The 23,138-nt window shown below is 50.2% G+C and overlaps 9 protein-coding genes across 9 annotated transcripts; 5 read left to right on the top strand and 4 right to left on the bottom strand.

Annotated features, from left to right (window-relative positions):
- The first annotated feature begins 4 nt into the window (after positions 1-4).
- V1518DRAFT_417713 (anaphase-promoting complex subunit 5-domain-containing protein) lies at positions 5-3,683 on the top strand. The gene is made up of 13 exons (XM_066904374.1): positions 5-720; positions 774-1,068; positions 1,122-1,181; positions 1,245-1,338; positions 1,393-1,558; positions 1,610-1,840; positions 1,894-2,017; positions 2,065-2,174; positions 2,223-2,359; positions 2,410-2,539; positions 2,598-2,699; positions 2,754-3,084; positions 3,139-3,683. Exons 1-13 carry the CDS (start codon positions 454-456, stop codon positions 3,318-3,320), a joined length of 2,229 nt encoding a protein of 742 aa, XP_066759004.1. The 5' UTR covers positions 5-453; the 3' UTR covers positions 3,321-3,683.
- Positions 3,556-5,602, bottom strand: V1518DRAFT_417712 (DNase I-like protein). Its single transcript, XM_066904373.1, has 3 exons — positions 4,559-5,602; positions 3,833-4,499; positions 3,556-3,768 (listed from the first exon to the last, which is right to left on the bottom strand). Exons 1-3 carry the CDS (start codon positions 5,400-5,402, stop codon positions 3,657-3,659), a joined length of 1,623 nt encoding a protein of 540 aa, XP_066759003.1. The 5' UTR covers positions 5,403-5,602; the 3' UTR covers positions 3,556-3,656.
- Positions 5,603-5,681: 79 nt separating this feature from the next.
- Positions 5,682-6,863, top strand: V1518DRAFT_417707 (Phox homologous domain-containing protein). Its single transcript, XM_066904372.1, has 6 exons — positions 5,682-5,975; positions 6,038-6,059; positions 6,120-6,166; positions 6,220-6,416; positions 6,468-6,543; positions 6,599-6,863. The coding sequence occupies exons 1-6, from the start codon at positions 5,814-5,816 to the stop codon at positions 6,611-6,613; spliced, it is 519 nt and encodes a 172-aa protein (XP_066759002.1). The 5' UTR covers positions 5,682-5,813; the 3' UTR covers positions 6,614-6,863.
- Positions 6,864-6,933: 70 nt separating this feature from the next.
- V1518DRAFT_417705 (mitochondrial carrier domain-containing protein) lies at positions 6,934-8,535 on the top strand. The gene is made up of 3 exons (XM_066904371.1): positions 6,934-7,272; positions 7,324-7,506; positions 7,563-8,535. The coding sequence occupies exons 1-3, from the start codon at positions 7,130-7,132 to the stop codon at positions 8,317-8,319; spliced, it is 1,083 nt and encodes a 360-aa protein (XP_066759001.1). The 5' UTR covers positions 6,934-7,129; the 3' UTR covers positions 8,320-8,535.
- A 399-nt stretch (positions 8,536-8,934) lies between these two features.
- On the bottom strand, positions 8,935-10,101 carry V1518DRAFT_405878 (uncharacterized protein; the record flags this gene model as incomplete). Its single annotated transcript, XM_066901935.1, has 4 exons — positions 8,935-9,030; positions 9,104-9,358; positions 9,413-9,744; positions 9,810-10,101. 4 exons carry the CDS (start codon positions 10,099-10,101, stop codon positions 8,935-8,937), a joined length of 975 nt encoding a protein of 324 aa, XP_066759000.1.
- Positions 10,102-12,077: 1,976 nt separating this feature from the next.
- On the top strand, positions 12,078-13,609 carry V1518DRAFT_417694 (uncharacterized protein). The gene is made up of 3 exons (XM_066904370.1): positions 12,078-12,682; positions 12,738-13,173; positions 13,237-13,609. Exons 1-3 carry the CDS (start codon positions 12,185-12,187, stop codon positions 13,365-13,367), a joined length of 1,065 nt encoding a protein of 354 aa, XP_066758999.1. The 5' UTR covers positions 12,078-12,184; the 3' UTR covers positions 13,368-13,609.
- A 98-nt stretch (positions 13,610-13,707) lies between these two features.
- Positions 13,708-18,820, top strand: V1518DRAFT_417689 (RNA dependent RNA polymerase-domain-containing protein). Its single transcript, XM_066904369.1, has 3 exons — positions 13,708-13,813; positions 13,894-15,415; positions 15,467-18,820. The coding sequence occupies exons 2-3, from the start codon at positions 13,930-13,932 to the stop codon at positions 18,652-18,654; spliced, it is 4,674 nt and encodes a 1,557-aa protein (XP_066758998.1). The 5' UTR covers positions 13,708-13,813; positions 13,894-13,929; the 3' UTR covers positions 18,655-18,820.
- V1518DRAFT_417687 (nucleolar protein,Nop52-domain-containing protein) lies at positions 18,695-19,937 on the bottom strand (the record flags this gene model as incomplete). Its single annotated transcript, XM_066904368.1, has 3 exons — positions 18,695-19,569; positions 19,639-19,749; positions 19,830-19,937. Coding segments are annotated over 3 exons (890 nt in total), but the record flags the coding sequence as incomplete, so codon positions are not given.
- A 245-nt stretch (positions 19,938-20,182) lies between these two features.
- On the bottom strand, positions 20,183-23,126 carry V1518DRAFT_289974 (uncharacterized protein). Its single transcript, XM_066901082.1, has 4 exons — positions 22,622-23,126; positions 22,494-22,559; positions 20,629-22,443; positions 20,183-20,560 (listed from the first exon to the last, which is right to left on the bottom strand). Exons 1-4 carry the CDS (start codon positions 22,854-22,856, stop codon positions 20,430-20,432), a joined length of 2,247 nt encoding a protein of 748 aa, XP_066758996.1. The 5' UTR covers positions 22,857-23,126; the 3' UTR covers positions 20,183-20,429.
- Between the last annotated feature and the right edge of the window lie 12 nt (positions 23,127-23,138).

The following is a 23,138-nucleotide window of genomic DNA, read 5'->3' as shown; positions in this document are numbered from 1 at the left end:
TACAGGAGCTTATTTTTTGTGACGTAGGGTCGGTATCTTCGCGACCCTTAGCTCGTCGCAGCAGCCGTGAACGACGATACCACCGCGATTGCCGCGTGGCTATCACGGCCTGCATCTGGCTAGGCGCAGCATATGATCAGATCCGCTCCCGGTGCGCTTGCGTCCAGACTCTACTGTCGAGCGGCGTGCAGTCCGCCCCGTCCTTCACGAAACTCTATCACCGCTCCCAACCTCACGCGTTGAGTTCTCGATGATCATTGTGCCGCACTCGCAATCGCCGAACAGTTAAATTGCCAGTCGCCGCCTTCACACCGGCCTCGCTGGGTGTGGACACGGTGCAGGCTGCAGCTTATCGGAAGGCACCGTATGCTGAAGGTCGTTGCGATCACGCGGGACTAGAAAGGCGCGCCCTCTCGTACTCACCACAGGCATCTCTACGCTCATTACACCACGATGAATCGCGCTGTGCATACGCCTGCGACCGGCGTCAGCTCTGGCTTTTTGACGCCTCCCGTCATCGGGCTCATGTGTCTTATTCATATCTACCAGAATCTTGGCATCAAGGTTGAGGATCGCATCCAAATCATGATGTTGATTCATCATTGGATCGATGACAACGATACCTGCATGTTCTTGTTGACTCTCGAGGACTTCAGGAAGAAGCTTCAGGGACTTCACTGCCTTGAGGACGAGCCGGTATATCACTGCATGGTTATTCATGTATGTTCCTGCTACATATTCTCCTACTGGTGGCTGTCTAATTGTGTCTCCAGATGTTCTATATCGCAAACTTGGACGACTTTTACGCTCACTTTGATGACATGGACGCAGAGTTCTTTGGCATTGAGATGGATGGTGATGAACCCATCATTGATCCCACGTCTATCGTCGGTTACTTTCTCAGACGTTGTTACATCGAGTTCCGCGACATGGACTTCCAGTCTCGTCGCACTCTCTGGAACGGCTTTAAGAAGTTTCGCCTGTCGGGACAAGCTGAGCTCAGCCTGGATATGGAGTTCGCTATGGACGAGACACAGATTGAGCCAGTCGACGACGAGAGCGCCAAAGGTCAGTGGTTCCACTCGAGCATCTAGGAGATATATCATAACATTTTCTTGAAGACATTGCCTCAGTCGAGGATTTGAGTAAGATTTTTGAGTTTCAGATTAAGTATATGCAAAGTAGGTGCAAGCATTTGTGTTGCACACCTAGTGTTATGAATTGCAATTTTTGATACCTTTTAGAACACGGTTGCAAGCTCCCTGAGGACATGCTGGTTACCTTGAATAAGATGCTGGAATACACAGTCAAAACGCCGTCGTCGGTATATTATATCAGGTAACGACACCTGAGTATTGGTTTGACGATCGAGGATATATTAATCAATGATAGATTTCTGCACGGATGGAGATCCGGGGATTTCCAAGAGTCCTTCGAGAACCTGCATCGGTATTTCGACTACACCATGTACAACAACGATAAATCATTCTATCAGTATGCGCTACTGAACCTCGCTATTCTTCAGGCGGATTTCAACTGCCCACAGGAAGCTATGTGTGTAAGTGACTGTGTGTTCTCTGTTTATATGCTGTCTCTTATTCCAAGCTAGGCTATAGAAGAGACGATCAAAGCGGCCCGCGAAAGCAAAGACAATGTGTGCTTGAATTTTGCGCTGTCGTGGCTTTATCATTACCACAAGGCACACCCTGAGTACGGTCTACTGAAGGGCACTTCTCAGGACACGACTATTCAGTTCCTGAAGGTCAAGGCCAAGGAGACTGGCATGGTCAACTTACAGTCTATTTTATACCTTACAGAGGCAAAGTCATTACTTTCGTCCGTAAGTAACGATTCATGTATCAAAGGATGGAAACTTTGCTAATAAGTGCCCAGGGCGGTAGCGCGACATTAGTACTCGAGGCGCTCGTGAAGAGCATGCATATCAATACAAGTGTCAATCTGATCGAATCTGCTGGAAGCCAATTTTTAGTGCAATCAGTGTTTTGGACCAGACTAGGTAAGTTCTCACAGTAATGTTACCTCGATATTACTAACACTGCACAGGAATATCAACCTTATCCAAGTTTTACAACGTGGCATATTCTGATATCTTTGACAGTCAGGATCTGTTTCTAGAGGATAAAGTGAAGCTTGGATGTCGTCTTTCGCTTTCGGTATAAACCTCTGGATCCTCATTTTTTGCGCTTGCTAATTTTACATAGATTTTACAAGCGGGATACTATGATATCGCCCTGAGTATGATCGATGGTATGGAGTCGGTCGCTACAGAATCACAGCGCGTCCAAGATATATGGAAGTCGTTTAAGCTTCTCATTCTCTTCAGGCGAGCAATTCGAAAGTACGTATGGCTGGTGATATGCCGATTGACTTATACTAATATCGATGCAGCGAACGATTCAAGCAGGCGGAGTACCTGAGTGCACAGCTAGACACGATGGTCGATACCGTTGAAGAATGTACCTTGGAGATCAAGCTTGCCAAGATCGACTATCTTGCTGCTAGTGGGAATTTAGAAGAGGTGAAGACACAAACCTTGTAATCTCAGCTGGATTGACTTTGCTAACTAGTGCTACCAGGCCATGACGATTGCTTCGTCGTCTCTCAATGCCGCCGTGTCTGATGGCACTGATATTTTTCAGCAGACCTCATACCAGCTAGCCTATTGCCGCCTCTTGAATGTAAGAACGACTTTGCACGTTGCGTGACTTGGCATGTCTAACGATAGTCTACAGCTATGTGGCCGTTCACGTCGTGGATATTCGATGATTTTAAGCTGCATTGCGGCCGCCGAGAGCGCAGGCGTGGTTCCTGCGGTCATCCGGGCAATTTTGGAACTATGCTCTCTGTTCAACAAAGCAGCCAAATACCAGGTTGTCCTTTCTATCTTGGACGACCTGATGCCATATGCTTTGGAAAGTGACGATATTGATATAGTCGCAATGAGCAATTATGAAGCCGCCAAAGCGATTATCGGAGCTCATCAGCTAGACATCGCCAGCACCGCTACTAATCTTGCACAAGAAATTCAACAGGCCATCAAGTACTGTGGTCTAGCCTTGTCTGGTAAGTTTATTGCTTTACTCATCGTTATACCAGTTGCTGACCATCTGTTATCAGCATATCAGCAGATGGAGGATCTTGCAATGTGCATGAAATTAACCTCCCTCCAAGCTCGTCTGTACCATTGTCTGGGAGATGAGTTTCACGCCGACAGAGATGCTTGTGCAAACGCGTTCCTGCAACTGTCAAACAAGAGTCGGGCGTCGAGACTAGAATGTGCGATAGATGATTTTCTCTAGGGGCTTTTGAGCGTGACATAAGTCGAATTTGCGATTGAAATACAATCGATCATGCTATGCTATAGGAATTGGTGAAGTCTATGGGGTGTATGGAAGCAGGGACAAATATTTTATGTCACCTCAATAACAATTACAGGTTCATGTTTATGAAGACAGTATTCATAGGTGAAATGTTCTTCATTGTATATCCCTAAATGTGATAGTTACTGCTACTTATGGCGATCAAGGTGATTACCACTAGTAAACGAAAGACCAAAGTTCGACTATACCATATTTATTACAAATCCATAACTAGTTAAGCTAGATTTATTGGCTATTAATCATGAACCGACTATATTACTTAGATCTTCCATTACTCTCGCTAGCCCATTTAAAGAAATTGCATTTGTAATCGCGATTGACGTCCTCAGGCAAACTTGCGCTGCGCTGATGCCCAGGTCCAACAGGTCTAAGTAATATACACAGTAAGTTTCTTGGTCAATTTAGCTCAACAGCGAGTGAATAACTATTACCTTGCACACATCCAGAATGCTCGGCCTTCGTTCACACCCGATTTTCGCGTAATTCGTAACACACATGGCTCAGTATGCATATTACACATAGGAGGTTGTGGCTTTCGAAAAACATCTTTCCACAGCTCGGTCGACGGATTCTTACTCGTCTGAAAATAAGCTTGGTCAATGTCGGCATCAGACTGAGAGGACTTGTCGAATCCTGAATCTTGATGTTCAGTAAGCTCAGCGCTAACGCCCGCAGGACTTGAAACAAAGCGTGTCAACTTCTGTTGTACTGCCTTGATCTTCCTGGCACGCTTCATTTTATTACGGTCTTGTGATTCACTAGGATTGCATCGACCGACTGCTGAAATAGATGCCAGAGAGAGATCAGAAGTCTGGCCAGGATTACTCTGATCAAAGTTTCGCTTCGACGATATAGAGACGCTGTTACTGCATGACTTTTTGGCAAACATATCTGTAACAGTCTGTGCTCTTGCAAATCCAAACAAGTTACGTGATTCGAGTTTCAGCAAGTTTGGATCGTCCTGGTTATTTCGAGATTCGACAAGCATATCAATAAACACAGGACAGTGATCGGATCCTAGCAGGTCCGGCCGAATATCCGCATCAATGCATCTCTCCTTTAGCCCTGGAGTTATGCAGATGTAATCCAATCGAGCTCCTAAATAGGGATGAAGTTAAAGCAATATCAACAGAAAGAAAAGTCATAATAAAACTAACCATAATTTGCCGGGCGCGCATTTAATTTCTGGTTCCAACAGGTATACATTGCCGAGCGTTCTGGATGCAATTCACGACAAATATCAACCAAAATCCCGTTCTTGTTTGGATACAGTAATTCGTGAAGTAAGCGTTGAGGAGCATCGAAATCATCTTCATCGCTGCGCTGTAGTCTATCTGCGGTATCTAGTTGGTCACGAATAATATTGAGGTCTCCTAGTAAAACCACTTCGCGAGTTCCTAATCCGACAAGGTTCCGCACGCGCTCAAACAGTACTTTGATGTACTGTCTTCTGTAGCCTTGACGCTCTGTTGAAGCAGCAGCCGGACAATACACACCGATCAACACAAAGAGTCCGAAATCAATTACAAGTGAACGTCCTTCTGAGTCAAGCAGTCTCGCTTCATCGGTGCTTAAACTGAAGTCATATCCGCCTATATTTCGTGGGCAGTCTCTGTAAGATAATGTTGAAGTTTTGCTTTGTCCTCCAGGCGGAGTCAAAATGCCGGTAATGCCTTCTTCGGCCGCAACCACATGGCAACTCGCTTGCCTGCAATATACAGCAACTCCAGAATAGCCCTTCTTGTGATGCGAAAATGTGAAATACGAGTCGAAGCCTGGTATATCCGCCATATCGCGCGTTACATCGCTGCGTTGAATTTTCGTTTCTTGGAAACACACAATGTCCGCATTGAGCTTGTCAAACATTTCTCTGAAAGTCTTTCCTTCATTCCATGGCTTGTATTGCAGAACGTTCCGAATACCACATACATTAAAAGTAACTATTCGTAGTTTGTGACTGTCTGAAATGTGTGCCGACAAAGTAGTATGCTGGTCGCTCATGGCTTACTAGTCGTCTTCACTTCCTCGGTGGATTTCTTGTAGTCACATCGCAAAGTCAAGCTTCGTTATCTCGCGATGTAGTATATAGTTCTCCTCAGTGCACTTTGGCGTAAACAATAGCGACCTTCCGAGCATAGAAATCACAAGAAGCGGACTGACTACTGGAGCTTGTGGAACGGCACTTGGTCGGCATTCCCAACTTGGTAGAGCAAGGTGTTTGTAGCGGTGTACTTTCCCTATGTGCATCCCAAGGTCCCGCTATCGCGCTGGGAACGCGGCGCAGCGTTTACGACTCTCGAACAGTTGAAGTCCTACTCCAACTTGCTCACCTACACCGGGGCCTTCCGTAACCTGGCGATAGCTAACGGATTATTCATTTAAGGCTTTCATCATATCGCATAAAATCTTTTGATGTCTTCTCAGTTTACCTCTACAGCACAGCCTAGTGGCAATACCCGATCGTCCACGTCGTCAGGGCCGGCTAAGAACTTCGAGTTCATTTCCCGTCCTCAATTCAAACAGCAAACATTCGATGAAATTTATGGAGTTCCAGAAAATTTTCTTGAAATAGAGGTGAGGCGAATGCAGGCGGCCCTATTTTGCGCGCATCAAGTTAACTGAATTGCATATACCAGGTTCGCAATCCGGAAACACATGGTAAATATATACAGATTTCTATCCTTAATTGAGAATTACGAACTGATAATTCGACTGAAGTTGGCTACGGCCGTGGCATGTATACGGACTATGAAATTGTTTGTCGGGTAAGCAGTTTCCAAATTTCGCAAGCGTCAGTATTACTCATGCATATATACAGACCAACATACCAGCATTCAAGTTGAAATATTCAGTGGTTCGTCGCAGATATAGCGATTTTGAATATTTTAGGGATATTCTAGAGCGTGAATCTTCTCGCGTGACAATACCTCCACTGCCCGGCAAAGTGTTCACGAACCGATTTTCAGACGAAGTCATCGAACACAGACGAGAAGGATTAGAGAGATTTCTGCAAATGTTCGTATTTTCCAATTTTCTGTGATGCGGCAATAGCTTATAATATCTTAGAGTTGCTGGGCACCCGTTGTTGCAAACTGGTTCGAAGGTGCTGTGCGGATTCATTCAAGACCCGCAATGGGATAGAGTATGTATTTGGCGATGCACCGTGGAATCTATCTAAAATACTAACACAGCTTTAGAACCAATGGTTGTAACGCGAATACAAAGCGCAAGCTGTAAAGGGTTATCGGTGTGAATGCTCAGTATAGCATATTTATTGACGTGGGTTTGGAATCAGTTGTTGGGATTGTTTCGAAGTGCAACGTTTTTGATCTTGGTCAGCTTACGTTTGCTTCATTTATTTGTACGGTTTTCGTTTTGTCGTTGTCGTTGAAAAAATATCATGCATAGAGCGTGATAGGAGCCTGTAGCTAATAATTGGAGAGCTTAATTCACGAACCTCAATGTACTCGCTACTCGCTAGAGGACATGGGCGCGGGCAGGCATCTGCTGCGCGAGCGGAGCGGCGGGAGGAGAGAGTGAAACTTTAAATAATATCCTGCCCAAGCCGCAGGTCATAAATCGGCAGGGCGGAAAATTTCGGTCCGAGCTGCTGCTATTATCAATCCATCTTGCGTGTGCCGACTGCAGCTTTTCTATGCATTTGATTGGATCTGCGAGGGACCAAGAAGACTATTTGATGTGTATAACGCGTCTCTGCTTAGCGTGCAATGTCTACACCATCTAGTACTATCGCTATCAGCGCTGCTGGAACGCCTTCGACATCACAAGCTCTGTCACTTTCGGACGCCAGCGCTACTTCCGTGACTGTTAAGAAGTCCTCGAAGCCATGGCTTCATTTTGTCGCCGGAGGGTACAGTATCTAATGCACTGTGAGTCGAGTCTCATTGCTGACTTGTCTTAGTTTTGGCGGGATGATGGGCGCTATATTGACAAGCCCCCTCGATGTCGTGAAAACTCGCCTGCAAAGTGATTTTTACAACTCGGAAATGCGACATGGACATTTGCAACAAACTTTACGAGGACGTCATGTCGGTCACATTCGTTCTATTGGATTGCATTTTTATGAAACGTTCCAGATAATGGTGTAAGTCTTTGATATTCTCAATTTGTTTGAGGTTCTCAACTGACAACATAATCCAGAGGTGTTTATAAGGTCGAAGGAGGCCATGCTTTATTTAAAGGACTCGGACCAAATTTAGTCGGTGTAATTCCTGCACGGTCAATCAACTTTTTTACCTATAATAACGGGAAATATATCATCGCCACAAGATTTAACAACGGCGAGGACGCAGCCTGGGTCAATCTTATGGCTGCAGCTGTGGCGGGTATCTGCACTTCAACAGCAACTAATCCAATTTGGCTTGTTAAGACGCGTTTACAATTGGACAAACAGAACAGCCAAAACGCCCGTCAATACAAGAGTAGTATTGATTGTGTCAAACAAGTTTTAGACAAGGAAGGCATTTTTGGTCTATATCGTGGACTCACTGCATCATACTTAGGAGTGGTGGAATCGTCGTTGCAATGGGTGCTCTACGAACAAATGAAGAGTCTGATTAGAAGAAGAGAACAGTTGCGCGACAAGCTGGGAATACAGTCAACAACGGGTGATGCTTTTTTCGAATGGCTGGCAAAGTCTGGCGCGGCTGGAGTGGCTAAGCTTAGTGCTTCTCTGTTGACGTATCCTCATGAAGTTGTTCGAACGCGTCTCCGCCAACGGCCACTGGACAATGGCAAGCCAAAATACAACGGCCTGATTCACTGTTTTACTACAATATGGAAATCGGAAGGATTTCTTGCGCTCTATGGTGGACTTACTCCGCATCTGATGCGAACAGTTCCAAATTCTATAATCATGTTTGGAACTTGGGAGTTTATTGTCAATCTCTTCTCGTAAGAGAAAGCAAGTTGTCGCTGATATACGACATGCCTGTCTTATAAATCGGACCATCTGTAAATAGGCATTAATTTATATAACTATCTCCATTATCATGTCGATTAGGTCGCGTGTGGATATTAAGATTGGACATAATTAAATGCTATGCGCCTCTGCATATAAGTTTTTGTTGGGGTTTAGGAATCACCTCTAAGCAGCTGTGATATAACTAAAGCTAAGTTAAGTAGCAGTTTGTACTGTATCCATGTTACAAATTCGCATGGAGTGATAATTCAAACCACGGGACACATGAGTAGTAAGCAGTCACCGTTAATTTGCACCCTCGCATCGAGTCTGGATTGAGATCCTATTACTAACTCTTAATCTCATGGCGGAGACCAATTTGGAGCTTTAGAGATATCGACAAGGGTGCAGGAAATTTTAATAATGTTCATGACATAGCTGAGTACGATATAATCTGCCACCAAATACGGCTGACAACAGGCAACCAAGCCAACGTGAAAATATCAGATCAATATACACTGCTGTATAGGCATTCAAGGCAACATATGAAGTACTGACGCGGAAGCATCGCCTTAGCTGGCATAGCAATTGTGGAACATCATCACAAGATATTCACTTGTGAGTTTTATGGATGCGACCCGAGGTTATTTCACCTTGTCTACCCGACTCCCCAGATTTCTTCTTTGATCTAGCTCGCTTGTTTGCAAACTATTAGGAGAAAGTTAATGACAGATGCAGACCAGGTGACTTGAAAAGTGATAATTGGAAATATCTAACTTACCCACGTACGAACTTGAGAATAGCTCAGATGACACATGTTACCAATATAATCCATTTCCTCAGGCTTAAACTTTTGCTTCACTGCAAATAGAGCAGAAAGATATGCTGTGGTGTCTGCGTGAACTTTGGTTGCGCATTCATTTCGATCTTCTGCGGCAGAGCCGTCTGCAGAAACAGCGCGCAAGAGAGATTGTAAAGCTGACTTTGTTTTGGTTTTAGCTGCCTGTGATTGAGACCTGAACGACTTCTCTTCGTCCTAACAACTGTCAGCGCGAGTTCGCTCAAGCAAACAGGGTTATTCAACGTCTACCTCTGATAAGAAGACAGCATAGAGATCCTGTAAAACCTCGATCTTAGCGTCCACATTATCATATCGTAAGTCGCCGTACAAGCTTTCGGGTCCTGATGGCATTATGGACGGACCCATTATAAGTGGAATCAGCGACATAGACAGCGAATCGTCTCGTTTTCCTACCACGCGCTGTATCATGTGCCATATTTCCGCAATGTTGATGTCTGATGCAAATAACGCCTGTGCATTTGCCAGCAGTTCTTCGTCTGTCTCCGCTCCGTTGCCGCTAAAATGCGTGCAGAGCTTGCTCGAGCTAGGAGCAGCAGACTTCCCTAGACCATCTGGCAGTACTAAACCATATAAGCATAGAGCACTAAATTTCAAGAACAGGCCCGCAACAAAAATTCGTCCTTACTGCTTTCAATTGAACATGTCCGTTCTTCCAACTCAAAGTCGGAATCAAACGTATCGTCGAAGATCTCGTCAGTAACATCTGCAGCTGCATTTGCAAATCTGGCATCAATGCTGATGTCTCCAAACGTATTACTGGTGACAACAACCTCGTTTTCAGATTCATCAACAAAGTCCATAACTTTGCGCGCAACGTCATCGGAAAATTGCCCAAGAAAGCCGGCATGCGCACCAGTGAACTCGATATCGTCATAGTTGCCCACTTGAGAGTCTGTGACAAGTTCTAGATAATCCATCGCGATTTCTTTGAGGCTGTAATGGAGCTCGCTTATGCAATTATCGCTAGGAGGTATGAGGACTCTTCCCATACGGTAGTCAGAAAGGTAGCTCGAGGTAGTACCAGAAGGGACGCATCCTCCGGTGTCTCGGGGTCAAGCGCGCGGCTATCCCCCTGCTCACGAGATCCCACTAAAATTGACTAGCAATTGACGAAGGCGGTCGTCATACAGTAGATATTAACATTCCCATCTTCTTGTAAAATCGCGATGCACTTGCAGTCCGATTGGCATCTAGACCGGAGTCTTGGTCACTTTTTCTGATTACTGAAATGAACTATGGCGCAACTCCGGTTCACGATCCCTGAGTCACTTTGTGATGCTACTACAACTAACCATGGTACATAGGTCACTTACACTGGCTTGGGTCGAACATTTACTTCGATGCATGCTGCTATCTCAAATTTATACGTCAGTTAAATCACTGGCCGAGAAGACTGCTGACGGCATGAGGGACACGCACCGGAAGGGCGTAGGCAACGTAAATCTTACCGTAATTTACCCATTTAATTATGTGCGATTTAAGTGCGGTATATTACTCCGCAACTTTACTGATATCTCTTTATTCTTCAAACGGCCAGAGCGAGCCGGTAAGTACGTCTTTGATTGAACTATACTAAGCTGCTGCTCGTCTAATTATAAACCATTAGAGGAACCTACCAAAACTTAACGAGCGACTTGAATTCGGAAAAGTTTTACGGCGAGAGACCAGATCAGCGGTAGAGCGGATTGACATTTGACACTTGACAGTAACTGAGTTTATGAAATCAATTGCAGGAGAGACCACTCTTGGCAGCCTCTTCTGCCAACGAAATCCAGCGAGCAAAATCCCCAAAAGGTACTCGGAGGCTCGGACTACCGCTACCTCTGACTCCAAAAGAAGCAGAGCTGCGGACAGTGCAGCCGCACTTGTGCTGGTGCATTCGAGTTGTGGCGTGGGATCTCAAACTGCAGGCGGCTCAGCGCACTTCGCCTACGACACTACTACTCGTCTACTATAGGCACCACTTTAAATGCAACCCGCCCCGCACAGGCACAGTATACAGCTAGCACGCGAGCAGCTAAAGCGGTTTTCCATAATCGAACACTTATCTGGAAATGCGAAACTTGATGATGATACCGATTACTCGCTGCTGAATTGATTGGGGTAAACACGACGTTTACGAACGTGAACAAAATATGACATATCTGAGAAAATACGAGATCAACTCTTGGTGGAATAAAACTTTAGTATCGCTGGTTGGTTTAATAGGATGAGATGGTAGACTCCAGCAGAAGTTTTATGATGTTCGTTTCATCACGAACACCACTTCAACTAATCGCTCAACTATCTACTAATCACGCGCAATAGTAATAGTTATATCGGCGTCGCGTAGACACTACATAGTGCAGCTGCCGTTCTAAAGAACCTGGCAGCGCGCAACTGTAGTTTCGTAATCTGTATGGCTACCTTGCACAGACAAACGCCAGAGATATGGTGTGAGCTCAGGCACGCTACGCTGATCGTCGCTCGATCCAGCCAGGAATTAGACTTTCGGCCCTGCAACTGACTACCTTGGGTAAGCACCTAGCCGTACACACAAATGACATAACTGTGTGTACTGCAGCGGCGTACCGCGTTACGCTGCCAATGATAAGTCGGGATTTCGGTGACTAAATCCGAAATGGGAAGACAAAAAATACAAACCGGAGCGCTAGCCCGCTACGTCGCTAGTACGCCTACTCTATGTTCCACGAAGTCGGGATTCGAAACTTTACCCCTATTGCTGGATCGCGGCGGCGTGTGCGCGTTATGCATCGTGCTGCAGTACACGCCGTCGTACCAAACCTAGCCGAAGGTTTATCTGTTTCACGGCTGTCATTTTATAGTTTACACGTGGCTCAGCTGTTGAGAAGTTTGGTTGCTTAATCTTATAAGGTTTTGAAACGCAGAGTGTCCTTAACACGCCCGCAGCAGTGTTGATATATTGCCCTTCAAATCACCAAACTCTTAAGTTGAAGCCGCTTCACCTTGGATTTCCACTATCTCGTGCTACGGCAATATATGCATATATTATCCCGGCTCTTACTACCTTGCACATTCCTCTCCTCAATTTTCACATTTGAGATGGATCTCGTCTCGAGTCTCGAAGCGGCTTCGACCATATCCGGTCCGTGCTTAACCGAAGTTTCAGTAGCCAAGATCTCACGACTCGCGAAGGATTTGAAAGCGCATATATATATTATTCCTGATGATTGTATACCGTGGACGACAGGCAAGGACCCTAAGGGGATTTTGAAGCACAGCGAGTCGAACTGGTCACCGAAGGCATACATTATACATCCAATCAACTATGCGCACTCTACAAACTCAACTCAACCAGACGCGAATTCCAAATCAGTCAGCAGATCAACTTACAAAGGCTTGCTGTCTACAAGTTGTACTAAGGAGAAAGTTCCTCGTCCAAGGAATGCATTTATCATATACCGTGGTACCAAGCACGATGAGGTCATGAGGCAAGGAAATATTTCGAATACTACGGCTTCTCGAGTTATTGCGAAGGTATATGTGATCTAGCATTGTGGCTCATATTGGGTTTGTGCTCACAAAATTGCAGATGTGGAGCGAGGAGCCTCTGGAGATCAAGGACCATTTTCGACGATTGGCGATGGAGGAAAGCCTAAGGCACAAAATGCAATATCCTGAATATCGGTACTCCCCACGGAAACCGGGCGAAAAGCTCCGTCGAGTACGACGAAAGGATGTCAATTCTCTGGTCTGGGGCTCTTCGCTCGATGAAGTCATTAAATCATCTAGAGATCTGGACTACCATGACAACAGTTTACCGTGTACAAGTTCATCTTCTCCGGACTCTATTGACTTTACACAAGTATCAAAGCCACCGATTTTCTACAACTGTGATGAAGGATCTCCCAGTTATGAAAAGGAACATGACGACGCTTCAGAGTCCTTCAATAAGCAACCGCCGCCTGGTAGCGGGACATCAGTGGCTGACTGCTTTGCGTTTTCGTTCGACGCACACGACATGGCTGGTACGAAGCACATCTACTCTTCGAAAAACTTTTTTTTTTTACTAACCTTTGTTTTTCGTGCAGTTGACCCTTTGCTAACAGGGAATTTTGGCTCAGAAACTATGGAAATTTCTGGAAATTTGTGGCCGAGCGGAGGAATTTCTCTCGATACAAGTTTGATGTCAGCAAATGCGACGGCCAGTGATTACAGCTGAGTAAAGCAAGTCTTTGGTAACTTTTGGATTGATTATGTGGAATCTTGATGTTTGCAATCTTCATTAATCAACAATGAGAGATTGGATCTTTGGCTTCTCGATGGATTGGCCATTTAGCAGAGGACCCTGTGCTTGCGTAGCTTCTCTTCTTAACTGGTGAGTGATCAACAAAACACTCCACTTCACTAGATAAATGTCTGGAATTAATTCTTCCAGCTAAATAATCAAGCTTCATTTCGAAACTACTCTTTAACTCGACCTTAAATGATAAGCTGAATGAGCGCGTTACTGAGGGTTTCCTACCGGGAGCCGCAACGAGCTTCGAACGGAGCCGGTGTATCCCACTTCAACTGACCCGTCTTTATGGAGTACGATCGCCGACTCATTTGTTGGAGGTCGAGCATGAAAATTTCGTCATTTGCTTTATGATGATGCAGCTATGGATCGTATGTGGATTAACGGTGAATCACAGTTCATACTGAATTGCAAATTAGGAGATATGATGCAGAACTAATTCCCTACCCAGACTTAGAGTGACCGAGTCAGGCAATTATCCATCAATATGTACAGGTCGCGCAAGTCTTCCCCTCATACTGCCAAACTTTCGAATCTTGCAGTGTTTCACGAAGTTTATCCGATTACCTTGAGTGTTCCGCGAGGCGCCTCAGCGCCTGCGCTTCTTCGTTTCGGTTCGCGTGGAGGTCCGTCACAAATCCCGGATGAACACTTGATCTACGATGACACCACCAATAGAGTAATTACTGCGAGCGGGCAGGTTGTGGATTTATTCTGCTTACATGCCAAGCATAGTCCCGTTGTTCGAAACCGAGGAATGGCCAGTGACAATATCTCTTCTTATCAAGCGCACACAGAATGCAAGGTGATTCAGGCAACGGGCAGTTCCAGGCAGATTACGATTCCGTTATCACCAGCTAATGCAGTAAAGCAGTCAGCAACTGTTGATCGAGTGTCTGAGTTAAGCGGCCATGATAGATCAAGCGGTACATCGTCGGAGGGGAAAGCGACGTTTGCAGAAAAGAGCAGTACTGGTACTGGATCTAAAGGAGTCGAAGATTTACGTTATTTTTGGGATCCTGGACGGGAAGCCTATGTTCTGTTTGGTCTGCCGGTCAAGACTGAAGTCGATGAAAGCAGGTCGGGCTTGAAGATGAATCAGATTGTAAAGCGGACTGCTGTTATGATCCGTGGGAGTGACTGGCAACATTGGCCTGAACTTATGGTCCGCATACGTGGCGTTCCAATAGAGTGGACAATTTACAACCTGTATGAAACGATTGTGACTACTCTGAAACTGGGATCTATATGGCAGATTGATATGCCAGAGCCTTCGAAACGACGACGCGACTTTACTATTGTGACATTTAGGCCGACGCCTAATACTGATTTCTGGAGTGTTCGTCGCCCATTCTACAGCAATTATCACGTCTCATTGACGGCTGAGCTACTGATGCCTAATCGATCGCTTTCGATAGCTTCACCTCTTGATCCTACCATGTTTTGCATATATCTGCAACAATATCCGGTGCAAAGTCTTGATATTGGTTATTTGACTGATCCAGATACATTCAATGTGAAATATCAAACTCATTTAGAGGCTAAAAACTTACTGGAGATCAACCTAGAACAGAGAACTCTGAAAATATTTTTTCAGACCGCCGCTGTTCAGGAGGAAACTAATCACCTAATTGATCTCGATGGTACAAACCAAAGAAGAAAGATCACACTTCGGCTCCAGACTTACGCATTCAAGATTCAGTTCGACCAAATCAAGGAGGTCAGGTTTTCTAAAGGTCCGAGGAGAGCAAATGGAGAGTCTTCACGAAGATTTGCGTTTAATATTGAGGGTGCTCCTCAGTTTTTTAAGCGTCGCAACATTGTTAAACGATTGACCGAGACGTGGGGCAGTCTCCATTTTAATGAGAAAGACTGTTGGTTACGCGTGACAGATATTCCTATGTCGTCGATTGAGAGTCTATCGGATGAGAAACCGTTACACACGTACGGACGACCTGGTTCCATTGATGGTGGTGAGTTTTTCTGCGTTGCGCGCTAGGAGTCCTCATCGCTAATCGTTCTAGCGCACTGGACAACTTATGCCCTTAATTTTATGTTACGCGACCAGGAAATTGATATGCTGGATTACTTGTTTAAGTTCCTCACGACATGTGGGCTTGATTACACGCGCGCTCCGTATAGGAATGTGGAACAGGAAGATCATGACTTTGTGGCTTATTTGAATGATATATCACTTCCATTTTCTGTGCAATATCAGCTCGAGGTGTGTATCAGCAACAACTGGCTGCATGTCGCGACAATAAGCAGCGAATTTCTTGTAAAACTCAGCCAGTTGCCGACAGAAGAAGCGACTGGTTTGCTGGAGAAGATCGCGGATGACCAGAAGCGCGTTTGGGATCCGATGTCCATTTTTATGACGTTTCAGAAGAGCAGTATAGCCGACGAGTTTCCGAATTATTGTTCGCCGATGAGGAAAGCACAAATCACTCCGATGTCGATTGTTTTATCGACTCCTATGGTCGACATTACGAACCGCGTGATTCGTCAGCATATTCATCTGGCGGACAGATTTATCCGGGTTCAGTTTACCGACGAGAAAGCAAGGGGGAAGCTTGGATACGGAGACTATAGCAACAATGAGATGCTCTACAAGAGAGTTGAGCATGCGTTGAAATACGGCATAGACATTGGTGGCCGTCACTATGACTATTTGGCTTCGGGCAACTCGCAAATTCGGGAGCATGGCGCATGGTTCTACGCAACAGATGGATCCGTGACTGTGGAAGACATCCGAGCTTGGATGGGGACATTTTCTAATATCAAAAGTATCGCTAAAAATATGGCGCGGGTGGGCCAGTGCTTTTCGACGACGCGAGCGCTGCGCACAACAAAGCCTCTTGTTAAGTATATTCCCGATATCGAGCGCAACGGCTTCTGTTTTACGGATGGCGTTGGTAAGATGTCGCCAGCCGTGGCTCAGATCATCGCTTCAGAGATTTTGCAAACACCGACAAGCCCTTCCGCGGTGCAGTTCCGATTAGGCGGATGCAAAGGCATACTTGCCACATGGCCGGATGTCAAGGGATTTCAGATTGAGATCCGCAAGTCACAGGAAAAGTTCATATCTAGTCATACGACTCTTGAGATTGTGCGATGTTCGAGTTTTACATCCTCGCGACTGAATCGACAGTTGATTGCGGTGCTCTCTTCGCTTGGTGTAGATGACGAAGTGTTTTTGGCACGCCAGAATCGCATGCTTGGATATTTGCAGCGACTGACGACGGAAAAGGAGGCCGCGATTTATCTGTTGGCGAAGAGCGGTGACGAGAACGGCTCAAACAAGATTCTGGCGGATATTTTACTCTCTGACTTTATGGGCCAGGACACGTTCGTGGACAACTTGCTGCGATTGTACCAGGCGTACAGTTTGAAGATGCTGAAGCACAAGGCGCGAATTTGGATCGAGAAAGGCGCACTTTTGTTGGGTGTATGCGATGAGAGCGGCATGCTGCGCGGGCATACACTGACTCAGCGGGAAGAGCGCGAACGTACGTGGGACCAGATGCAACGGCTGGACGTTAGCAGTCTTCCGGAGGTGTTTCTGCAAATCACCGATCCACGTGACGCAAGTGGGCGGACAAAGACCATCATCACGGGTCTTTGCGTCCTTGCGCGCAACCCGGCGCTGCATCCGGGCGATATTCGAGTTGTGAACGCGGTTGACAAAGAGAAGCTGCGACATTTGGTTGACGTGATTGTGCTTCCGGTGACGGGTACACGGGACGTTGCGAATATGGCGTCTGGCGGCGATTTGGATGGGGACGATTACTCTGTGATCTGGGACCGGCAGTTGATTCCGCGGGTTGTGAATTACAGGCCAATGGACTACACGCCGCCGGCACCACAGGTGAAGGCTGGGGACGAGGTCGTCTCGGTTGACGACAGGCGGAAGTTCATGATCGATTACATGAAGAAGGACAAGCTTGGCGTGATTGCGCTGAGCCATCTTGCGTTCCAGGACTCGTCACGAGACGGTGTGATGGACGCGAAATGCCTACAGCTTGCGAAACTGCATTCTATGGCAGTCGACTTTGCAAAGACTGGCATTGCGCCGCGGCTTCCGCCCAGTCTGCGGTGCAGGGACTATCCGCATTATATGGAGCGCAAGCACGGCAACACGTACCATTCTACGAAGGTTCTGGGAAGGCTATACGACAGTGTTCAGGAGCTTGTGTTTAAGGAAAAGCAGACCGACACTTTTGACGCCCGGTTGCTGGAGGGTGAGCACTGTGTGGATGATAAAGAGCTGTGGACGATGACGCGGAGGCTGAAACACGAGTACGACAACAAGGTGCACCGCATGATGCTGCAGCGGGGCATTGAAACCGAGCTTGAAGTCTTTACCGGCTATGTAATGAAGTACGAAGCCGGCGGTCATAACAATGACTACAAGTACTGGGAGGAGGTGAGCCAGCAGTTTGCTGCTATTGCGGATATGACGCGCAACAAGGTTTATGAGGAGACTGGCTTCCGTGACCGCACGAAGCCGGCCGAGGAGCGCGAGAGGCGCCTGTGCGAGTTCGTCGCAATGGCGTACCGGGTCGGCAAGGAGGAGATCCAGGAGATGGAGGAGTCGAAGCGGCAGGTGCGGGAGAGGATAGAACAGCAGAAAGCATCCGAGGAGCTAGCACTAGCGGACACGGACCTGTTGCACATGATTGACAGCGACAAGCCGCCGAAGCAGACAGTCAAGAGTCCGGAGGACGAGGATGCGGACGAAGAGGCCGGCGGGTACGCCGTGTTTCTGAGTTTTCCGTGGCTGTTCTACCAGACACTGTGCACGATGGCGCGCAAGGCGAGCTGTGGTCGCCGAGAAGACGCGGCAGCAGCTTCGGCGGTGGCGGCAGGGGCGGGTGGGGAGCAAGAGGAGACGCGCAAGGAGCTGAAGGCGGCCACTGCCGCCGCGGCAACGGTGGTGCCTACATCGCTTGAGAACAGCATGCTGGAGATGTCTGCCGCGGCACGACGCAACCGCAACAAGATGAGGACGTCGCATATGATGAAGCTCGCTGCTACGCTGGAAGAGCCGCGATTTGCCGCGGCGCCGATGCGAGCACCGGGCGGCGGGAATCCGAGGTCGCGTATTTCGGGGCCGGCAATGGGAGGAGTTCTGGGCATGAATGGCGTGGCGACATATATGAACCTGCCGGCGGAGCTTACAGAGGAAGATATTGCGGCACAACTGTCGTAGGGAGGGAAGGGTATTGTGTTATGACTTCGGGTGTTTTTTTGTATATTAGCGTTGCGTACAGTTGGCCGTGATTTTGCAGGCGCTACGTGTATAGTAGTAACAGTATCGATATGCAGATAGATTTCCACGATATATGGTGCTATATAAATTGTACAAGACGAAAGTATGCATGGCTGCGGCTGCTGTCGGGGAGTCGTAAGTGTGAAGGGTATATATACAACGGCGAATTATACAGGTGGAGGCGCTATGTGGAGCGGGCGCGCTTTGCGGGACGGGAGGAAGTGGATGCGGAGGAAGAAGACTTTTTGGATTGCACGACGGGTGCTGGTGGCGGCGGGACGGTGGCAGTTGGTTCTGGGGGTTCGTAGGACCAGATGAGTGCGAGGCGGGGATCGCGCAGGACTTCATCGGCGGCGCGTTTGCGGACGACTTTGGAGAGGGCGGTGCGGGCAAGCACATCGAAGGGGCTTAGGAGCGCGTGGAGCGGGATTGCGGTTTTCTTTGCTGCTGGCCGTTCGGACGCCGGGGCTGCTGTGTCGGAGGTGGTGGTGGCATGGTGCACGCGCTCGAGCTCGTCGAGGTAGATGTCAATCATATGGTACCTGATTGCGTCCGCAACGGCCGAGTTCCGCGGGGACAGCGGATACGTCGCGAGCACGTCCGCGTAGCGCGAAATCATCTTCACGTCCCAGTCCATGACTGCGAGTCGCTCGAACACGGCGCGTACGTACATACGCATGAGCAAGTAGAACTTGTCGACCCGCAGCACGTCAATCGAGGCCCAGTCGCGGCAGATCGTGCGCCAGAACGCAGCAATGAAGGGGATCACCACAGATGCCTGCGCTACGCGGACAAGGTTCGCGAGAGACTCTGCCATTGCTTGCTGCGCGCGCGGACGGTCGGTCATCCACATAGCTATGTTTGAGCGGAGTTAGCGTGATCCAACGGAGAGGGACGAGAGCAGGAGGAGGGGAGGGAACGAACTGTAGTAAAGCCCTTTCCAGATCTTCATGAGATCAAGCTCGGAGAGCGCGCAGTGCTCGGCGGAGAGCAGTGCCGCGACTTCCTCGACGCCGGCGTTGCGTTCGCGCCGGTCTGGGTGAGAGGGGATGGTTAGCACAAGACGCTACGAGCGAGCAGGCGGCGACGAGAAGGCGACACCAGAGAAAACCCACCGTTCGCGGCAAGTTGCTTGAGGATGGCGTGCAAGCCCGGCTGCGCTGCAGCGGTCTCCGTGGTGGTCGTGGAGGGGCCCGACATGGCGCGCGTGAGGGGGACCATTTAGCGAACAAATTTCCTTGAAGAACGGACTAAACAGCGTAGACGCGCCCCGAAACTCCCAACGAACGCCAAAACGAGAAAATTTGCGGCCGGCCGGGTAAATTGGGAGGTGAGCCGGAAACAGTGCGGGGAGCACCGCCGGAGCCCTAACCCTCGCGACGCCGCGAAGGCGTGCCAGAGCCTACAACGACGGCAGAACGACGGCAGAACGGCGGCCGGAGGACGAAAGCGGAAGACCACTAGACAGACGCGAAGATGGGGCTGCGCGATTCTGGAAGCGTCGGCACCGGTCCGCCGAGCAGGGTCCATGCGTGCCCCCGCCAACGGCCTAACGGGCGCTGTCGTACCTGGCACGGTACGGAGGAGCTTGCAGAACGCAAACGCACGTCCCTAGGCAGCCGGTGAGACAGCGCGAGACCAGCTTGGGCCCTGTCCCCCGCAGCGACCCCGCGAGGTGTCGCCGAGGACGGCCCAGAGTCGGTTGCGCTACAAACTCAGAGCTCGCCGAGCGGGACCATAGACGGCCTGCCGTGTGCGCACTGGAACGGGAATCGGCACGCCGCGAGCCGGCCCACGAGAGCCGCGCACTCGGATAAGGAGAGCGTGTCGCCGAACATTACTGCGCCTGGGGAAAATGCGACAAGTCAGCGATTCCAGCAGCTCGGCACATGCAAGCTCCGCACAGAAACTCACCTCTGCAGGCACGCGCATTGAGCAGAGCGCGCACGCCCCGCGGCATGCACCGGCGCGCCGCGTCCTCGTCGCCGCCGCCGTCGCCCAAACTCTGCACCGCGTGCGCACACAGGTCTGCCGCGTGGCCAACCACGAGCGTGCGCACGAGGCCGGCGTCCGCCGCGACGCGGGCCGCCACCACCGCCGGCATGTGTGTCGCCTCCACGACCCCGTCCCGCGCGCGCGCCGCCACGTGCATCCCCCACCGCGCCAGCTCTGACGCCTGCGCCAGCACCGCTGCGCGCTCCGCCGCGCTTACCCGCAGCTCCACCCGCGCCCCCAGCGCCTGCGCAGCCGACGCGTCGCCCCGCGCAACCGCGCCGCAGTACGCGTCGGCCAGCGCCTCCACGCGCACGCGCTCGTCCGCGGCGTGCTGGTCCACGAGCACCAGCAGCGTCCGGCCGTCGTCCGCGCGCGGCACGCGCGCCAGCACGAAGCGCGCGCTCACCTGCGCGACTGCGTGCGCGTTCGCCAGGTCCGCCCGGCTGATCCGTCGGTCGAGCGAAACCTCCGCCGGCGCCGTAGAAGACGAGTCGTGACACCTGTGCGCGAGTGTACGGATCGCGCGCTCGCCTGCGCCGTACGCGCGGGCTCCCCAAACGGCAACTGCCGCATCGACCGCGTTCTTCTCTCCTGCGAGCTGTCGCGGGACCGTAGCAGTGTTCGTACCGCCAGACGCCTGTCCCGTAACGTAGGCCGGGCTGCCCGTGCGCGTGCGCGTGCGCAGCACCGCGGCGAGCCCCAGGCTGCGTCTGCCGCGCACACGTCGTCCCGTGCCGCTGCTGTCGTCGCTGTCCGTGGTGTCGTAGTCGCACCCGCTGCTCGCACAACTGCTGCTGCCGTTGTCCTCTTCGCTCTCGCTCGTTTCTTCTTCGTCGTCGTCATTGCGAAGCGCCGGCGCGGACCCGTACCGGCGCCTCTTCTTCGGTTTCGTCTTCGCAGCCGCTGCCGCAGCTGCAGCCACAACTGCAGCTGCGCCTTGCGCCGGCGCAACGAACCCTTGCTGGCGCAAACACCGCCGAACGCCCGCGAGCATCGCGGCCCTGACGACACCCGCGCTCTGCAGCACCGTAAGCACTTTGGCGGGCTCGACGCACAGCTCGAGCCCGGCGACCGCAGCGCGCGTCGTCCACACCACAAACAACGCATACCGGCATAGGCTGTCGTCGCTCGGCCGCGCCCGCGCGAGAGCAGCCTCGAGCAGCACCGCAACCTCGCGCTGCAGCTCCGTCATCGCGAGCCGCCGACGGCCGACAAACATGTACTGCGCTGCTCGCGTTGGCACAAGCGCCGTCCCGACCACGCCACTCGCATGGACGCCGCTGCTGTCGTCGTCATCAAACGCAGCCGTCGTCGCGAGGCAGTCTTCGAAGCCATGCACCCGCATCAACAACGCAGCAGGCAGTGCCTGCGCCGGCAAACTAAGACACATCGCCGCGCTCTCGTCAAACCGCAGCGCAAAATCGACCCCACTGGCGCGCGCAGGACCGCCGCACAGTGCCAGCGCGGTGCTGAGCAGCGCGTCCTTGATCTCCAACGCAAGCTTGCGACGGCCGCCGGGGCGCGCGAGTTCCTGTGCCAGCACGCGCTGACGCACCGGCGTGTTGCCAAAGAGCTGTTGTATCTCGACCAGTGTCCCCGGCGAGGCAAGTTCAGTCTGTGCGGTGTCGCAGAAGAGCACTTTCCCATTCAGCACGCGCAGCATCTGCGTACCGCGATAGTCTCTGTGTCGTGATGTCACTGTCAGCAGCGACTGATCCGCCACGCTTGCTAGAGCTGGGCATCGTTTAGCGTGCACCCCGGCGACCCGACCAAATGCAACTCACCCTCGCCGCGGAATCCGAAAGTGCTGATGTCATCCAGATCACTCAACGTCCGGCACTTTGACGTACCTGCGCCAGCCATGTTAGCGCACAGTCCCTTCGGCCTCAAAAATCGAGCGAAAGACACTCACAGTTGCGCTGCGCAAGTACTCGCATATCCGCAGGCCTGATCCCACCTCCGTCGTCTCGTACACGCACGTACAGGCTGTCGCGCGACCGAACCCACACCTCGATCCTGTGCGCGCCGGCGTCGACAGAGTTCTGCACGATCTCCGCGATGATCTGCGGCACGCTCGCCACCGCGGCCTGCGAGTGTACGTGCTGGGCGACGGCATCCGGAAGCGCTTCAATTCGGTTGCCGCTCATCGTGCGTACGTGGTCAGTGGTGTGTTTAGGTCGACAGGCGTGAATATCAGAGTGCGGGGTGCTCGATTTGCCTCCCAACAGATGATGCTAGCGAGCACCAGCAGATTGGTGGCCTACTTTATGTCAACGCACGCTTCCCGGCCACCATGTACCAGCATTGATCTTCTTGGGTCGTCGCGTGCTGGAGTTACCGGCGGATGTATCGGAAGCTGTTCCAAGTACGTTTGCAGCTGCCCCAACTATCTCTTGACTTTCAGCTTCGGTCCCTGCAGCCGAGAGAAT

The sequence above is a fragment of the Limtongia smithiae genome (genome assembly GCF_038497785.1).
Source record: "Limtongia smithiae strain NRRL Y-17922 unplaced genomic scaffold V1518scaffold_7, whole genome shotgun sequence".
NCBI lineage: Eukaryota > Fungi > Ascomycota > Lipomycetes > Lipomycetales > Lipomycetaceae > Limtongia > Limtongia smithiae.
This window is presented reverse-complemented; position numbering and strand designations above follow the sequence as displayed.

Coding starts and splice junctions, on each gene's coding strand:
- V1518DRAFT_289974 (XM_066901082.1), bottom strand. CDS start 22,856: ATGAGCGGCAACCGAATTGAAGCGCTTCCGGATGCCGTCGCCCAGCAC. Junction 22,560..22,621: donor AGTACTTGCGCAGCGCAACT/GTGAGTGTCTTT, acceptor TGGCTGGCGCAG/GTACGTCAAAGTGCCGGACG. Junction 20,561..20,628: donor CAATGCGCGTGCCTGCAGAG/GTGAGTTTCTGT, acceptor CATTTTCCCCAG/GCGCAGTAATGTTCGGCGAC.
- V1518DRAFT_417707 (XM_066904372.1), top strand. CDS start 5,814: ATGTCTTCTCAGTTTACCTCTACAGCACAGCCTAGTGGCAATACCCGA. Junction 5,976..6,037: donor AAAATTTTCTTGAAATAGAG/GTGAGGCGAATG, acceptor TGCATATACCAG/GTTCGCAATCCGGAAACACA. Junction 6,167..6,219: donor ACTATGAAATTGTTTGTCGG/GTAAGCAGTTTC, acceptor GCATATATACAG/ACCAACATACCAGCATTCAA.
- V1518DRAFT_417694 (XM_066904370.1), top strand. CDS start 12,185: ATGCATATATTATCCCGGCTCTTACTACCTTGCACATTCCTCTCCTCA. Junction 12,683..12,737: donor CTTCTCGAGTTATTGCGAAG/GTATATGTGATC, acceptor ACAAAATTGCAG/ATGTGGAGCGAGGAGCCTCT. Junction 13,174..13,236: donor CGACGCACACGACATGGCTG/GTACGAAGCACA, acceptor TTTTTCGTGCAG/TTGACCCTTTGCTAACAGGG.
- V1518DRAFT_417705 (XM_066904371.1), top strand. CDS start 7,130: ATGTCTACACCATCTAGTACTATCGCTATCAGCGCTGCTGGAACGCCT. Junction 7,273..7,323: donor CTTCATTTTGTCGCCGGAGG/GTACAGTATCTA, acceptor GACTTGTCTTAG/TTTTGGCGGGATGATGGGCG. Junction 7,507..7,562: donor GAAACGTTCCAGATAATGGT/GTAAGTCTTTGA, acceptor AACATAATCCAG/AGGTGTTTATAAGGTCGAAG.
- V1518DRAFT_417689 (XM_066904369.1), top strand. CDS start 13,930: ATGTACAGGTCGCGCAAGTCTTCCCCTCATACTGCCAAACTTTCGAAT. Junction 15,416..15,466: donor ACCTGGTTCCATTGATGGTG/GTGAGTTTTTCT, acceptor TAATCGTTCTAG/CGCACTGGACAACTTATGCC.
- V1518DRAFT_417712 (XM_066904373.1), bottom strand. CDS start 5,402: ATGAGCGACCAGCATACTACTTTGTCGGCACACATTTCAGACAGTCAC. Junction 4,500..4,558: donor TGCGCGCCCGGCAAATTATG/GTTAGTTTTATT, acceptor ATCCCTATTTAG/GAGCTCGATTGGATTACATC. Junction 3,769..3,832: donor GCATTCTGGATGTGTGCAAG/GTAATAGTTATT, acceptor TATATTACTTAG/ACCTGTTGGACCTGGGCATC.
- V1518DRAFT_417713 (XM_066904374.1), top strand. CDS start 454: ATGAATCGCGCTGTGCATACGCCTGCGACCGGCGTCAGCTCTGGCTTT. Junction 2,700..2,753: donor CCTATTGCCGCCTCTTGAAT/GTAAGAACGACT, acceptor GATAGTCTACAG/CTATGTGGCCGTTCACGTCG. Junction 3,085..3,138: donor CTGTGGTCTAGCCTTGTCTG/GTAAGTTTATTG, acceptor ATCTGTTATCAG/CATATCAGCAGATGGAGGAT.